Below are 16,273 nucleotides of genomic sequence, written 5' to 3' on the forward strand. Positions count from 1 at the left end.
AAGAGTGCCCTTTGCGAATGGTTTGGTAACGCGTCTCGAACTGTAAAGGTAAGAGGCAATCGAGAATGCTGCAGACAAGGTTGCAACTTACATATTGCTTATCACGTCCTACATACAAAGTGCTTTGTACAGTAATTCCTGAGCACGGAATTAATCCTGAGGCTGGCCAGTGGTGTCACCCACGACGACAAGTCACATAATTGCCTTTAATACTTTTACACCCCATGGGCTGAGTTGTGAATTGAAAGAGCACTCTACAGAAGGATAAGGTGCACCTGATTTCTAGGATCTATGCTATGCCCTATCTCTTCAGACACCACATTTCTAAGTGGCAATATGTGCTCTGGTACTTCTTTTGCGTCTGCATAGTGTGCAACCACATGGCTACTGGAGCTTTCGTGTGCATGTTTTTGTGCGACGGTGTTCATTACAAACAATATCCAGATGTTAGACATAAAATGCAGTAGTTTGTAGCGTACCACACAACGCAGCGTGACATGGGAGTGCGTGATTCAAAGAAAGCTTCTGGAAAATGCACAGAATCCCACAAAAAATTTAAAATGTGATTTGTATTTCGTTTTACGTCTTTCGTCGTTACATACCATCGTCGACGCTGTTGCACATTGATAAATCGTACGTAAAACTTTTCCCATAGCAGTATGCGGTTTCTCAAATACATAGCACAATTTTCCTGCAGTAATAAAACGCTGTCGACATTTTCTTGCTGACACGGCTGTCTAAACGTCAGCCTCTACAATGTGCAAGTGCTGTAAAGGGGCTAACGCAGACGCGACTTGATACAAATTGTACGTGCTCACAAAACACAAACGACGAATTCCAGTCACAACATCGCACAGAGGTTGGTTCGCGGATGAGTTCGCAGCTGCTGCACTGTTTACTTATCGCGGAACTAGCGGAACGGTGGAACTCGGCTGTCCGCCATCTTCAAGCACAGATACGTGAAGCCGCGAGAAGCCGTAGCTGAAATCCACTGACAAGTACGAAGGCGCGTACACGTCACAATGCCCGTTCGGGCGCATCTACGTCATAAAAATGGCTGCGCCCATGTGTGTTTCGGAATGAATTACCTATTTTTTTGACATGGTACTGTACCGAACTGAGAGAATGAAGGTGTATTTTGGGGAGAGCTGGATGTGGGCTTTCAGAATATCACAACCGTTTCGACTATTTGGGATATCGGCATAGCTGACCTTTAAACTGTCTTGATTTCTGGGTCCACGTAGATGCAGTATTTTTTTTTTAAATTTTGTAAGGGCTTTTGACACTGTGCTTTATGCTCGCGTGTTGGCAAACTAGCATAATTAAAATTTGATCCTGCTACCATTAACTGGATATGCAGTTTCTCAACTAACCGCAACCGTGGCAACAACTCGTGAGGATAACCTATCATATCGCCACCATGCAGCATTTATTATGTTACAATCGCTTCACATTTTAATCTAGTCAAAAGCAAGGCCTTTTGGTGATCGGTCTTGTATGATTACATGCCCCTCTGTTATGTAACCCCACATTGGGTTCTTCAACCTATGAGAGATAAATAAATATATTGCCAAGGTAAATTGTTTACAAGGCTCATTATTAAATTTCACCACACTACCACAAGCAATTGTTAGAGTAGTGGCCCAGGGTACACTCTTAAAAATGAACTTCACCGTATAGCACGCTGCTAGCCAACCATCATCTCGAATGATATCGTTATCAGTCTTGATTTGTTGAAAACGGGAGGCGTACGCCTTTTCTGTGACACTTATGCTGTTCATAATTGTTACAAAAAAGGCGTACGCCCCTCGTTTTCAACAAATCAGGGCAGATAACGATATCAATTGAGATGATGGTTGGCTAGGAGCGTGCTATGTGGTGAAGTTCATTTTTAAGAGTGTATGAAGCTCCCCACTAATCATCATTCAAACAAAGTTCATAATGTAAAATCCTTTACTGAGAACACCGCCTTAACACAACAATTAAGAATAAAGAGAGTAAACGTTTCATTGCCTATCCAGGTGGCATCATCACTACAACAGAGAACAATCAAAAACAACATCAAATGAGTCAAATCGGTAGTGCGCATTCATTTCATCCTACGTATTTCATACGCCATTTGGAGGGCACTGTGCCCATCCGGCATGTTGACTGTGCATATCAAGTTGAGTGCAAAGAATGTGATGCAACCTACATTGGCGAGATAGTCAAAAGACGTGGGAAAAGACTAAAAGAGCACACAAGGGACGTTGCCAGGGCTACTAATGCTTAGGTTAACTAACCAGGACCGAATTAGTCTACCATTGCTGTCCTAAGGGCCATATATTTTGATGGTGCAGTAACCTTTGCACATGACTAGCGATGGGCCCTAGAAAGTTCTTAGAATCCTGCTTCATCAGGCGTGACGCTTCAGCCTGTAATACAAACCGTCGCCCCTTATCGGATGTGTATGATGCCCTCTTAGATAGGCTGATGTGCTTGTCTTTGGCCTCTGTTGTACGGATGATGCCACCCGGATAGGCGACAAAACGTTTACGCTCTGTTTCTAATCGTTGTGTTCAGCTGTGTTTGCAGTAAAGGACGCTATATTACGAGGTCGTCACCCGGCTTTTGGAATATATTTTCAAATAAAGTTGTTTTACAAAGCTCAATACAGTGCAGAAATCATTCTCATTGCCTATTGTTTAGGGGATGCCATTCTTGCAGTCACATGAAGCACTGAAGGGCCAATTTAAAAAATCAAGGGAGTCTGATTTGTGTTCTTGCCGACATGGCACAGCGTATACACGAGGTAGCTCCATTGCAGAAGCCTGAGAACGCTCAAAGCAATTAGTGTGCTAGCATCAGATATGGTGTACAGCATTACATATTTGCTTTTGCTAGGGCAACTAAGAACGGTGGATAGAAAGGCAGTTACAACCTGTTTCCACAAAAGACACTCAGATTCATTAGCAATTTCCTCCAAGAGAGCTAAGGCTTCTTCTAGATTACTAGAACATGGGTACCTGGTTATAAATAACAAGAATTTATCCACCAGAGGTCAGTGTTTCACACACCCTGCTTTCTATCAACACTATTAAAAGGTGTGACCCCCAAACCTGCGCAAAATTCCTGGAGATTCTTTACTGGACACTGTTGCAGTCCCTCTCACCAGGTGCTCTCTATGAACCTGATTCACACTTCTGGATGCACTGCCTGAGCTAACTTCAGCATGCTTTCCCAACACGAATGGTAACTGCTATGAGGAGTGTTGTACTTACTGAAAGCAACATGAAATGCTGTACCTTGACTGGTAATGTTGATATCCTTCTTAAGACCGTAGAGAGATGTTCCTTGCTCCTTTTATTCCAAATCGTACTATCAGACGCAAGCCCACTTGCCACCAAGCCAATGAGTTGTTCCTCACAGTCAGGGCAATCAAGGGAATCTATCACTGAGGCTCAGATAAGCTGTTTTCCATCGGGATCTGATCCAGGACTGAGCAGTGAGTAGCCCCGCGAAAGCACCAGGGTTTCTTCGAATTTTAGATGTGCCAGCTTTTATTTTCCTCCCCCTCCTTCATTGGAGTTTCTATGGAGTAGCTGATTACTTTAGCCTTGTACTGCTTTGGAGATTGAAGATGTGGAGATGATGTAAGAGGTGGAACTAGGCTTTAGGCACAATGAGGCAAAGTGTGACTACAAATCTTCTGAGAATGTTTATGTATCATTCACACAAAGAGAGGATAGGTGTTACATCTTCTTCCGGTTTTGATATATATTTATTTATGAATATATCTCAAAGGCCCTTGCAGGCATTACATGAGGGGGGGACATCAACATGGGTCACTTAACAAATACGGAAGTTACAAGGAACATGCATATTTGGAAGACAGACTCTGTTTTTCGTTCGTTCATCAGTCTTTCTCAAGAAATTGTTCACTGTAGCAACGGTACACAATGTCACGAAAGGAGTGCTCATCTATCCTTCCGCAAGACTCATTAAAAATGACTAGTGTTGTGTTTCAACACAACATATTGAACTCATGAACCATGCATCATCCTGATAGCTATAAATCATCCTAAATAGAGATGGTGAATTATTTTAAATGCGACAGACGAGCTGTGCGAAGAGGTACCTCCAGTTAGGATCTTGGGTACTTGAAGCCTGTGGCATATTCTGTGGGCCCGGGGTCGGGAACTTGGCGCCCCCATCGCCCGGCAGCAGCCGCAGTAGCCCCCTCCTGCACCAACGGTTGGGTCGCCGCAGGAGGGAGACCCCCACGTATAGCTGTGCGTGGCTTTCCCGTGTCTGGGGAAAGGGGGATCCTGGCAGTTGAGTGGACTCGGAGGTTGGTTTGGACCCTTCGGGGCCCCTCCAGGAAAACAACACACTGCTTTGGCCCCTGCTTCCCATAGACGGGTGGTCCTGGATGGCCCGGCCAGGACTATACAGCTAGTCGCCATCTCTCCTTTCATTGCTTTCTCTTTATCTTCTCCCCCCTTTGCTCCCTTTCTCTTTTCACCTACTTTGGCGGCAAGGGTCAACCTTGTGCAGTCTTTCACCCGCCAGAAGCTGCACGTGGGTATAGTGTGAACGTACCTGCTACGGCGCTAAGCGCGGTCCCCTGGTTGGGCTCCGTGGTGGGCGGCAGGACTTTTGCACCGAATAGTTCCATTATACGTATGGCTTCTAATTCTTTATCACCCAATGATAGGAGCCTGAAAAGGTCCCGCACCGAGCATAAGAATACTTTCCTATACAGACGCGAACCTGAACCATGGTATGCAAAGTTTCTCGTGGTACACTCCAAAGACGAAACAAAACCACTTTTGAAAATGTCACCATTTGCAGTTGCTAAAGCATTGGAAAGTGTAGTTGGCAAGAACTACAGCGCCAAGAAGCTGAGCAGTGGTGACATTCAAGGCCAAGTGGAGAACCGAAAACAAAGTAATGCACTGTATTCCCTCACCCACGTCGGAGAAACAGCTGTAACCGTAAGCTCTCACCGCAGTTTGAACATCGTAAGAGGTGTGATATCTGAGAGTGAACTACTTGAGTGCTCAGACTCCGAACTTGAGGAAGGGCTGGCTGACGAGGGTGTAGTAACAGCAAAACGAATCGTGATGCGCAGAGATGGGAAAGAGATTCCCACGAAACACGTAGTCCTTTCTTTCAAGCTCCACAGTCTTCCCTCAACAATCAAAGCTGGCTATCTAAACTGTCATGTGAGGGCATATATCCCGAATCCAACAACAACATATATATTGTGATGATGAAGTGGGGAGGTTTTCCACTCTAGGAGTGGAACGCTACCCCATAGCTAGGGGTCAAATATGAGTGGTGACAATGATCAGTGATGACGATGAGAGATGACGGGAATGATCGAAGTGGCGATGACGATGCTGGACGTGATCGTGGTGGTGGGAGTGTCCGAGGACGCTGCTGGGGTCATAGTGAGTCCTTTAGGCCTGTCGCCTCAAAGAAGTCAACCACGTGACGTAAGGCCGCCCTGGAGTCGGCCGCGGTGTCCCAAGGGCCGAGGATGGTCGACAAGTTGAAGGGGCGGCAGCCAAGGGTGGCAAGCTGCGACTGCAGTGTACGCCTCTCGTTGACATAGGTCCGGCAGCGGAGGAGTATGTGCTCAACGTTGGCAAGTACGCCACACTCGTTGCACATAGGGCTAGCCTCACAGCCTAGCTGGTATCGATAGGACGGAGTGAAGGCCACATTCAGACGTAGCCTGTGGATGAGTGACTTCAGAGGACGAGGAAGCTTTGCAGGCAGTCGGTATGACAGCGTTGGGTCTACATTCCCCTAAGAGGACATAGTTGGAATGTCGTGTTGCCACTGTAGGGTAGACCAGGAATCGGACAAATGCCTGAGGAGGGATCTTCGGTCTCCTCTCGAGAGTATAATGTGCATAGAAGGTCGTTGTTGGTGTGCAGCGGCAGCGGCAGCGTCGGCCTCGTGGTTCCCAGTTATTCCGCAATGCCCTGGAACCCACTGAAAGGCAACGTAGTGGGAGCGATCTTGTAGGGACTTCAGGGCGCACAGGATGTCTATCACCACTGAGGCAAGGGAACCGCGGATGCCCATGTTTTTAATGCACAGGAGAGCTGCTTTGGAGTCTGTGTAAATTACCCAGTGCCGCGGTTCACAGTCTTCCGCATATGTCAAAAATAACAAGATAGCATAAAGTTCAGCGGATGTCGATGAGGTACGGTGAGATAGACGACACCCACGTGTAACAGACTGTGATGGAATGGCAAAGGCTGAAGATGAAGTGTCCCTGGTCGACGATCCATCCATGTATACAGCGGTACTGTTGCGGTATTGAGCCTCGACGAAGTCAAGGGTAAGTTGCCTAAGAATAAAATCAGGATAGTTATTTTTGTTGTTCTTGAGACCGGGGATGGAGACAGTGACAGACGGCGATGGCAACGTCCATGGAGGCACTTTGGGTGCCGTCTGGTCGACTATGAATTTGGGGATATGAGGTCTGAATGATGTCACAGCAGCATGAACCGTCGCGTTCCGTCTAGCGTGAAGCTTGTGAATCAGAGCGTGACGGTTATGATGGGCACGTAGACGCAGATAGTGGCGTGCAGTTTCCCGAGTACGGAGAACCTCAATGGGGATGTCCCTGGCCTCAGCCCGAATCCAAGACGCTGCTACAAGTGCCAGAAGTTTGGCCACGGTTCGCATGTGTGTCGTGGACAGGCTGTCTGTGCAAGATGTGTTGGCAAAGACCACTCGTCAGAGACATGCTCAAATGATATCCGTTGCACCAACTGTGAAGGTAGCCACCCCGCGTACTCCAGATCCTGTCCTTTCTGGCAGGAGGAGAAACAGGTTCTCAAAATAAAGTTTGAGCAAAACGTCACGTACCGAGCGGCGAGAGCCCAGCTACAGTTCCAGAAGTCTGATGTGGTGCGCAGGGGAGTGGCACCACTCAGAGTTTCAGTGGAGACCCAGACCTCTGGGCCTCCACACCACACTCCCCAGCTCAAAGAGAGGGTCACAGAGGTGCTTCCTCCAGTGGCCACACAGCCAGTCACCCAGGGAGAGGCCGCCACAGCCTCAAAGGAGGTTGTTGTATCTCCCTCCGTTTGGGACGGGATTGCCAAGGGCCTGTCCCAAAGTACAAGCCAAGACATGGATGTCGATGATGACGACTGCTTATCGCAGAAGTCGTCATCGAGTCTTCCAAGTACTACTACTTCGTCCTTGGGCAAAGAGCAGAGAAAGAAAAACACCGGCAGAGGACGGGGTCTGAAAGGCAAAGAACAGCAAAAGGCCCCTCCACCAAGGATACAAGCTCCTTGATTCTCTACATTCATGTTTCCACATTTCACGGGGTCTTCACGTCCTCAGGTTGCATTTCAGTCCTCGGTGATCCCCTTCTTCTGCTTACTCCTAATGAGTTCCAGTTGCAAGAGTATCGTTCAGTGGAACTGTCGTGGTCTTCTGGGGAATCTTGATGACATCGATGATATATCAGACAGACACAGTGCTGTCTGTTTCTGTCTTCAAGAAACTAATCTGAACTTTGAAAATCCATGCCACCTCCGACGGTGGAACGTATACAGAAAAGACCGAATGAACGCTGCACGTGCTTCTGGAGGTGTGGCCATCCTCACGGCGAGAACACTCCCCACGAGAGATGTCCCACTTTCTACAAATCTTGAGGCTGTTGCAGTGCAGATTTGCACTGACCGTGTGATGACGGTGTGTTCTCTGTACCTGCCACCATCAGCTAAGGTCGAAGAAAAGCAACTTCAAGACCTTCTCAGACAGCTGCCACAGCTTTCTGCTGCTTGGAGATTTTAATGCACACCATCCCCTGTGGGGTTGCTCAAAAGTTGACACACGAGGTAGGATGTTAGAGAAAATGCTAACATCTTTGCCAATCTGCCTTCTCAACACAGGGAGTGCAACACATGTCAATTCGGCTTCACAGACTTTCTCAGCTATTGACATTTCACTATGTAGTCCATCTGTATTCCAAGACATTTCATGGACAGTTGCCGACAGTCCTTACAGTAGCGACCACTTCCCTCTTGTATTAAAACTCAATCAACTGGCAGCTACCCTCACTACCCGACCACCCCGTTGGAAAACACAATTTGCCGATTGGGGCTCCTTTAAACAAGAAGCCATTCTGTCAGCATAATCACTTCATGGACTCGGCATTAATGAAGCAAATGACACTATTACAGACATTATTATTAACGCAGCCACTAAATCCATTCCGCAATCTTCAGGTCGTCTCCCTAGACGCTGCAAGTCCTGGTGGACGAGTGATTGTGCGAATACCAGACGGGAGCAGAACCGTGCATGGGGTAAGTTTAGACGATACCCAACCCCAGCAAACTTACTCGCTTTTAAAAGAGCCCGTGCGAAAGCAAGGTGGACACGGCAACAAGCGAAACGGCAATCTTGGGAAAATTTTGTATCCACCTCAAATAGTAGCACCCCATCCAAGTTTGTATGGGACAGACTGAAAAAAATCAGAGGCGACTACAGGAGCTTCTCTGTTCCACTTCTGCAAATAAATGGAAGCACGTGTCAGAGCATCGAAGACCAGGCTGACGCCTTAGGTGAACATTTCCAAAACGTTTCCTCTTCTGCTCATTACACACGGGAGTTCTTGAAGATCAAGGATTCTGCCGAGAAGTGCACCCTGTCATGTGGTACTGGCGACAACTACGCTTACAATAGGCCTTTTACCATAACAGAGCTTTTAAGAGCACTGAGCGTTTCAAAACAGACAGCTCCAGAGCCAGATCGCATCACGTACTCTATGCTGCAGCATTTAACACCTTCATCGCTAGAAACTCTTCTATGCTTCCTTAACTCTCTCTGGAATGAGGGCTGCCTCCCGTCCCGCTGGAAGGAGGCGATCATCATTCCACTGCTAAAACCAGGGAAAAGTCCTTCCAGTCCAAGCAGTTACAGGCCTATTGCCCTTACCAGTTGCTTAGGAAAAACTTTTGAACGTCTGGTGAACTGCAGGCTTATGTGCTACCTTGAAGAAAATGAATGCCTAGACCGATATCAGTGAGGGTTTAGAACTGCATGCTCAACAACAGACCAGCTATTGCATTTGGAGACTGTTATTAGGGAAGCCTTTGTCAGACGGCAGCATTGTGTATCCATCTTTTTCGACCTCGAAAAGGCGTACGATACCGCCTGGCGGTATGGCATCCTTCGTGACCTACACTCTTTTGGGATACGTGGTCGGCTCTTCCGTTGCGTTGCAAACTTTCTTCAGGGGAGAACATTTAGGGTGCAGCTGGGAACTGTACAGTCCCGCCTGTTCACACAAGAGAATGAAGTCCCGCAGGGGTCTGTTCTAAGCGTAACACTCTTTATTGTAAAGATGAACTCTGTCGTCCATGCAATTCCACCGTCTGTCACGTACTCCTTATATGTGGATGACATTCAAATATCCTGTTCTTCCACAAGCGTTTCCAGGTGTGAGAGACAGCTCCAGCTCACCATAAACAAACTTTCAGACTGGTCCACCAAAAACGGTTTCAAGTTTTCTCCTGAGAAAACTGTTTGTGTTCCATTCTCAAGAGTGAGGGGTGTCTTTCCTGAGCCCACACTCAGAATGAATGGCCAGGATATTACTGTCATGCCTGAACACAAATTCCTTGGTGTCATCTTTGAGCAAAAGCTCAATTTCGTGTCTCACATAAAAAATCTCAAAGTCAAGTCAATGAAGGCCTTAAATAGACTCAAGATCTTGTCGCACAGGTCTTGGGGTGCAGACCGGGAAGTCCTGCGTCGTATTTATATTTCCGTCATTCGCTCAAAGCTTGACTACGGGTCTTTGGTTTATGGCTCTGCACGGAGGTCTGCCCAGGCGATTTTAGACCCAGTTCACCACCAGGGTCTCCGTCTAGTGTTGGGGTTTCGAACATCTCCAGTTGAAAGCTTGTATGCAGAGTGCAATGAATGGTCGCTGGAAAAACGGAGATTTTACCTTGCCTCTACATATGCAATGAAGGTGAGATCTTACCCGCAGCACCCTGCCCTAGCCTGTGCCACAGAAACCCGTTTCCAGCAGCTGTTTCTGAACAGACGTTCTGTCATCCCTCCTTTTAGTATGCGACTGTCCCTGGAAATGGAAGCTTACGGCTTCCCTGACAAGTGGTGCGAAGCCTCCCCCATGGCAACCACCACCAACACACAACACATCGTTATTAAAATATAAAAAGCAAGAAACTTCTACAGTTGTGCTCCAGCAGGAGTTCTTATCATTAAAGGACAGTTTTGGAGACCATGTCGCCCTTTACACGGATGGCTCGAAAGCGGGCTCAAAGGTTTCCTGTGCAATGGTCACAGGCACGTCTGTTGTGTCTCGCCGTCTGCCAAACACTTTTTCCATTTTCAGTGCAGAGGTATATGCTGTGATTCTTGCTTTTAATCATGTGTTACACTCTCACACTGATACGTCAGTCGTGTATATTTTTATTCCCAGAGCTGTCTACAAGCTATATGTAGCTTACGGAAACAAAAGAACCTGTTTGTGCAACAGGCCCAGCATTTATTCAGCCAAATTACAAACAAAGGTTTCTCTCTCTCTGCTGGGTGCCAAGTCACGTAGGCATACGTGGCAACGAGCAAGCCGACAAGGCCGCTGTCGAGGCACTGTCCGGCGACCTCGCATTTACAGAAGTGGCAGCTGAAGACTTGCGCTCAGTCATACGAAAGACGATTAATGAGAGATGGCAAAAACAATGGAACACACAGAACACTAATAAACTCAATCTAATCAAACATGACATAGGCAAGCCCACACATGCTTTCAGCAACCGGCTTCACGAAATTCTGTCAGCTCGGTTGCGTATTGGCCACACCTACATGACACACGGATTCCTTTTACGGGAGGAGGATCCACCCCAGTGTGTGCCTTGCAGGGAACCGCTTTCTGTTCTGCATATTCTGGTAATGTGCCCACTGCACGAAGCTCACCGTCGCCGCCACTTTCCCGTCTTTTATCAATATAACATTCCCTTCCATCCCGCACTTTTGCTGGGTGATGAGCCCCTGGTTACTTTTAATTGTGTATACAATTTTTTAAATGATGTTGGTTCCATCAAGTACCTTTAAACTAAATTTTAACTGAATTATTCCCCTTTTTAAATAGATACCATTTTATCATTGTCTTGGCGCATAATAGCCGTAGTCGCTCATGCGCCAGAAAAACCTCAATCACTCACTCACTCATATTCTGTGGGGAAGGCTTGCCAGACCCTCTTCACTGCACAGGCTGGGATGACCATGCTCTTGTTTTTGCGAAGCTTGTGCCGTACTCACCTTGCAAACTGGCGATACGCAGTGTATCTGTATCGTCTACACAGATGTACATAACATATAGTTTAGTAAATAGGTAACCGGTTACGGTACAGTGTGTGTGCAGTGTCATTTCTACATGTACCTGAGAGCAACTGCAGTTTACCTGCCCACACCCTGTACATTACTACACATGATGTGTTCTTTTATAAACCAACATTGTTTTACTTTTCACTGAATCGACAATCAAGAACGCTCAATATCGCTAAAAACCTACGCTAAAACCTTATGCACAGGGCAATACATAAAAACGTGACTCAGGACACAGCACACTGACAATTACAAAATTGCCTATATTGGTTTTCTCCAGTTCAGAGTTGTGTACTGTATAGTCTTTTTATGTGCTGCGCGCTGTACTGGAGTTTTTAGCGACTTTAATGCAGGAGCGAACCAGTTTTGGAGTCCCAAATTTTAACATCGCTTGACAAGGACACATGTGACTTACTTGTGAATATAGTCGCTCATAGGTTCGCGCTGCCCACTGAGTTCAAAATATGCGACCTTCAGGACAGTCATATTGAAGGATAAAAGTTGGAAATCTCCGTCGGTTGTAATGCACTCATACTGCAGTCATTCGGCAGTGTTTTCGAGCTCTTTGCAGCACAAGCATTCGATCTCTTTCGGCATTATGACACACCAGCCACACCGGCACCATGAACAGCAAGTGCGCATTAAATATCAGGACACGAAATTTCAGAGAACGTTTACATGTTCGATCACAGTGTGCGTTAACAAGCTCATCGCTTACCTGTCTGTCGAAGACAGGCGACTCATGCTGTTTGCTTCATCTGTGACCGATGTTCGTAGAGCTCTAACTTCGTCTCGCATTCGCGGCATCGGCGACGTTTCGAAAGCCTACCGAGCTGTTCAGCGCGCAGAATTTTCTTCTCGATTGCAGAAAGGTCAGAAAAAAGTTACGGGCTCGAAGTCTCCGCATTTCTTCCTTCGACGTCCATATTGAAGATCGCTTTCCCTACGGATGCCGCCGTTCTCCCAAACTCACTAACAACAGAACTTCCGGTCCGGGCGCCCAATGAAACGTAGACCTCGTGCTTTCGTCACGCACACGGAAATTGGCGGATGTCCACTACAAAGAGGCTAGATTTCGGCCCCGATTGCGCGAGTTGAGCAGGAAAAACGAAGCCGGTTTTCAGCTCCCCGTTTGGCAAACTTTGACGCCGCGCACAGCCAAAATATTTCGCGTGTGGCTTGGAGGCATATTATACCTTCGTAATAGATGCAAACGAAAGATTTGTCGAACTTCTGGTCAGAGTCCCTTTAATGGCATCAAAGTTGGCCCTGTTGTAGTCGCGAATCCTTTTGTGTGTTTTGTGTGATTTCTGAATTGGAATGCAAATGTCAAAAAGAATACATGCGTGATCGCTAAGTCCAGGAAGGTAAGACACTGGCGAAGCAATTTCAGGACGAGACGTAAGTACAAGGTCTAATAACGTGACAGAAGAGTTGGTTACACGTGTAGGCTGGGTGACAATTTGAGATAAGGAAAAAAAAGCGAACAAAGACTTAGGAAAGCGTTGCCCTCAGGAGAAGACGCGTGATAACGTCATGTAAGTCATATACAAAACCGTATGGATGAGAGGGAGGCCGATAGCACACGCCAGCGACGAGCTTATGATGACCTAGTTCCCCCCCCCCAACCGTTGAAATTAGGAATTCATGGGCTACAATGTGCGAAACGGAGCCATGCATTAGTTGATTGCCTTTTGGTTTCTCCACCCCTTTCACCGGAATAGACCAAGAAGCGGTAACCAAAAGATTATCTGAAGGTAACACGTTGTCATTGGAGCCTAGTGTTTGTCTGGGGCCCAGAATTCGCTCACAGCAATGTAGAAACGCGGTTCTTCGTAACAATCATTAATAAAATGAAACAAAGCTCTCAACAAAAGGGAGAGTGCGCGGACTAACTGGTGCACCACGATGAAAAGAACTAATCACGGAAAGACACCGGCCGCGGACAACCACGAGAAAGGCTGTCAAGTAGGACGTTCTGTTGCCTTTGCAAATACGCATAATTTGGGATATGGTGCCTGGAGGGGTGCAGGAAAAAAATGTTCCTGGAGAGAACGGTCTCATGCTATCAGATTGTCTTTAGAATCCGAGTGCCTGCATGTGTTGAAAGATTAGTGCGAGGAGGGCGAAGCTCGTTTTAGAACTTTCTGGGTTAGCGATCGTCGCATTACAATACACTATCACAGGGACAATTGCGACCTCTTACGTTTTGGTCAAAATCGTTTTTAAGAGCGATGTTTTTAGGGAAATACATCCGACTTCACTATTACTATTGTTTCGGTTGGATTTCCTTCACCGGCGAAAGTACCCGCCAAACAAGGTGAGATGTCACTCTGGAAGCTTCGCTTCGTCTTCGTATATCCGGCGGCTGTTATCCGAGTATTATCTGTTAACCCGATCACATGGTTTCGTTCTTTTGGGTCGGTGTGCCTCTACCAGGCATGTACACGTTTCGGAAAAAAAGGAACTGAATACCGTTACTCGTTACGTGGAAAAATAAAGAATGAAATACGTTGCCTGTTACCCAACAAGCATAAAGAACGCGCTCCCGTTACTCGCCAGTAGCGAGTTACATTCACGTTACTCATCGCGTTACTGAAGAAGCATGAGCGGGACTGTAGGAGAGTCTCATATTTTATTCGTAGTAGGCGATTTGTGGATCATTACATTTCAGTTATAACTGATGTTCAAAATTGAGGTCAGAGAGTTGTGCACGTTTCCTTGTGAAAATATCTGCCACACAGCTAAAGAGGCGATCCACAGACGCACTCGAAGGAACAGCGGTGTTCAGCCTCAAGAATAGGTCGTGAAGTCGCGGGAAGTATGCTGCATCTTCAAGAACGGGTAATCTTCCGGAGTTGCCAGAAAGCCAGTGAGCTCAGGGTGTCCAGCATCTTCAAAACCCGGCCGTCGAGGATCACGTGCAAACATGAAAAAGTCGTCTCAACAGGAGCTTGATGTTGTGGCTGCCTTCCCAGGTGTCTTCGCTGACGTCGGCGGGGCGTCGCAAAATTCTCTCTGAAGCAAGTCCCTGACGATCCCTACTCGATTTTGTGTCACAGGTTACAAGCGAGAAAGGGCGTCTTAGGGAAGGCTGGCCATTGTAGCAGCGTGTAACATTTCCCAAATGGAGATAAACCGACCCTGAACAGATACGAACCAGAATGCTGGTCTTTTCTCTGAATACGCTGTTATTCATGCGCAGATGTGATATGTACGGCCCGGGTTTGTAGGCACTCGGACTAACAGGGGGCGCTCTTGACAGCATAGCACGCAGTATGCCAATCATCATCGCGGATGATATCGCTCTGTCTACCGAGAAGCTGAGAAAGGGGGCCGCGCCCCGTTTTATGTATCAACATTCCTTCCAATCGGAACATAAAACAATACGGTTCTGGAGGTTGGTTGGCCAAGAATGATTTATCCGACAAAGAGCGCTACCTGTTAGCGCCTAAAAATCCGGGCCCTAGTGATATGCCGTGAAGAAAAAAGTTCCCAGAAGGTCCCACGGCCAACGACACGCACCAGCCACGTGCTCACAGGCCACGGCACAGCAAAATCTTCCCGCGTTCGAACGCGGGAAAATTTTGCTGTGCCGCGTCGCCTGTCATCATTCGTTGGAGGAACATGCAGAAAAAGTAACGGGTAACGCGTTGACACGTTACCAATTTTTTTTCGAATTCGGCTACCAGTTACACACTTTTTAAAGTAACGAAGCCGTTACTTCGTTACCAGAAAAAGTAACGCGTTGCGAAGTAACGAGTTTCTTGTAACGCGTTACGTACAACTCTGGCCTCTACGGTACTACAAAACAGCTGATTCAACGCTACGTCGAGTAACACAATAATTATTGATCCCGCAGGCAAAGAGCCTCCGACGGCATTCTACCCAGTATTGCTGGCAGGCAGATCCGCCAATGGAGCCAAATCGATCTATATCGACGACCAGCTAACCCTAAACCTGGAAAAGACATCTGTATTGTCCGATCCACTTACGGTCACAATATACGAAGGAAAAGTGCCAAGGGACTCAGTCGTAAGTGGAACCTCACTCATTTGTTCTCTTTGACATACTTTCTTGCATCGTTGCTGGTCAAACCTTTTTCGTAATATTATTGGTCGTTTTGTCACCAAGATTTTTCCTTTATCTTTTTATTTTAGTTCCATGTTAGCGCCGCGAAGCACCTGTGACTGTTTTGCCAACCTGAGACGCAGCTCTTCGACGCAAACATAATTTCACGGCTCTGACTCAACAGACCCATTATAAAAATGCCCACTACTGGCTAAATCTCGTGTCTTCAGAACCTTATCGAATTTGTGTGGTTGCAATCCACTTATGTCACACTCCATTCACCGAAAATATTGTTTCTCTACTTGAAGTGGAAGTACCATAAAATTCCAATTAATTTAAAAATTGAAGAAGTATTCTATAGGGTCCGCAATATACCACTGCGACTGCCAACGTTGCTCCCCGAGGATCTATTCTCGTCTCTACACTACAGCTACAGGCAGACTTCCAACGTTCGTGCTGTTCCTAGGAGTGAGGCGACAATTCTCGATGACGTTACCTCCTGTAAGGGGAAACGAATCTGTACAGTTTTGCGTCTTCTCTCGAAGATTCATGCCAGCACGTTGTGTTCACTGAGGGTACTTGTACAGGGCGTTTCACCTAAGGTGATAAAAAATTCTAACGACTGATGATTGTAGGACTTTCGGCAATTACCTTCTGAAAACTTTTGCTACCATTCAGGAAGGTTTTGGACAATTTTCAATAGCGGGAAATTACTTTTTTAAATTGAATTTTGAAAATTGCAAAGCGAACCTCAGTTTTTTTTTTTTTACAGTAATGTGATGTCCTCCACGGATAACCACAGACCCAGCAAAAACTATGCACAGTA

General features: G+C 46.7%; 1 protein-coding gene across 1 annotated transcript in view; it reads left to right on the forward strand.

Moving 5' to 3' along the window:
- Positions 1-16,273, forward strand: part of LOC135385080 (venom metalloproteinase BumaMPs1-like) — a 177,992-nt gene that overhangs the window by 32,068 nt on the left and 129,651 nt on the right. Inside the window, exon 2 of the mRNA XM_064614258.1 lies at positions 15,239-15,411. Coding sequence (XP_064470328.1) covers positions 15,239-15,411 — 173 coding nt within the window. The remainder of the gene's footprint in view (positions 1-15,238; positions 15,412-16,273) is intronic.

Source organism: Ornithodoros turicata, chromosome 1 (genome assembly GCF_037126465.1).
Source record: "Ornithodoros turicata isolate Travis chromosome 1, ASM3712646v1, whole genome shotgun sequence".
Taxonomy (NCBI): domain Eukaryota; kingdom Metazoa; phylum Arthropoda; class Arachnida; order Ixodida; family Argasidae; genus Ornithodoros; species Ornithodoros turicata.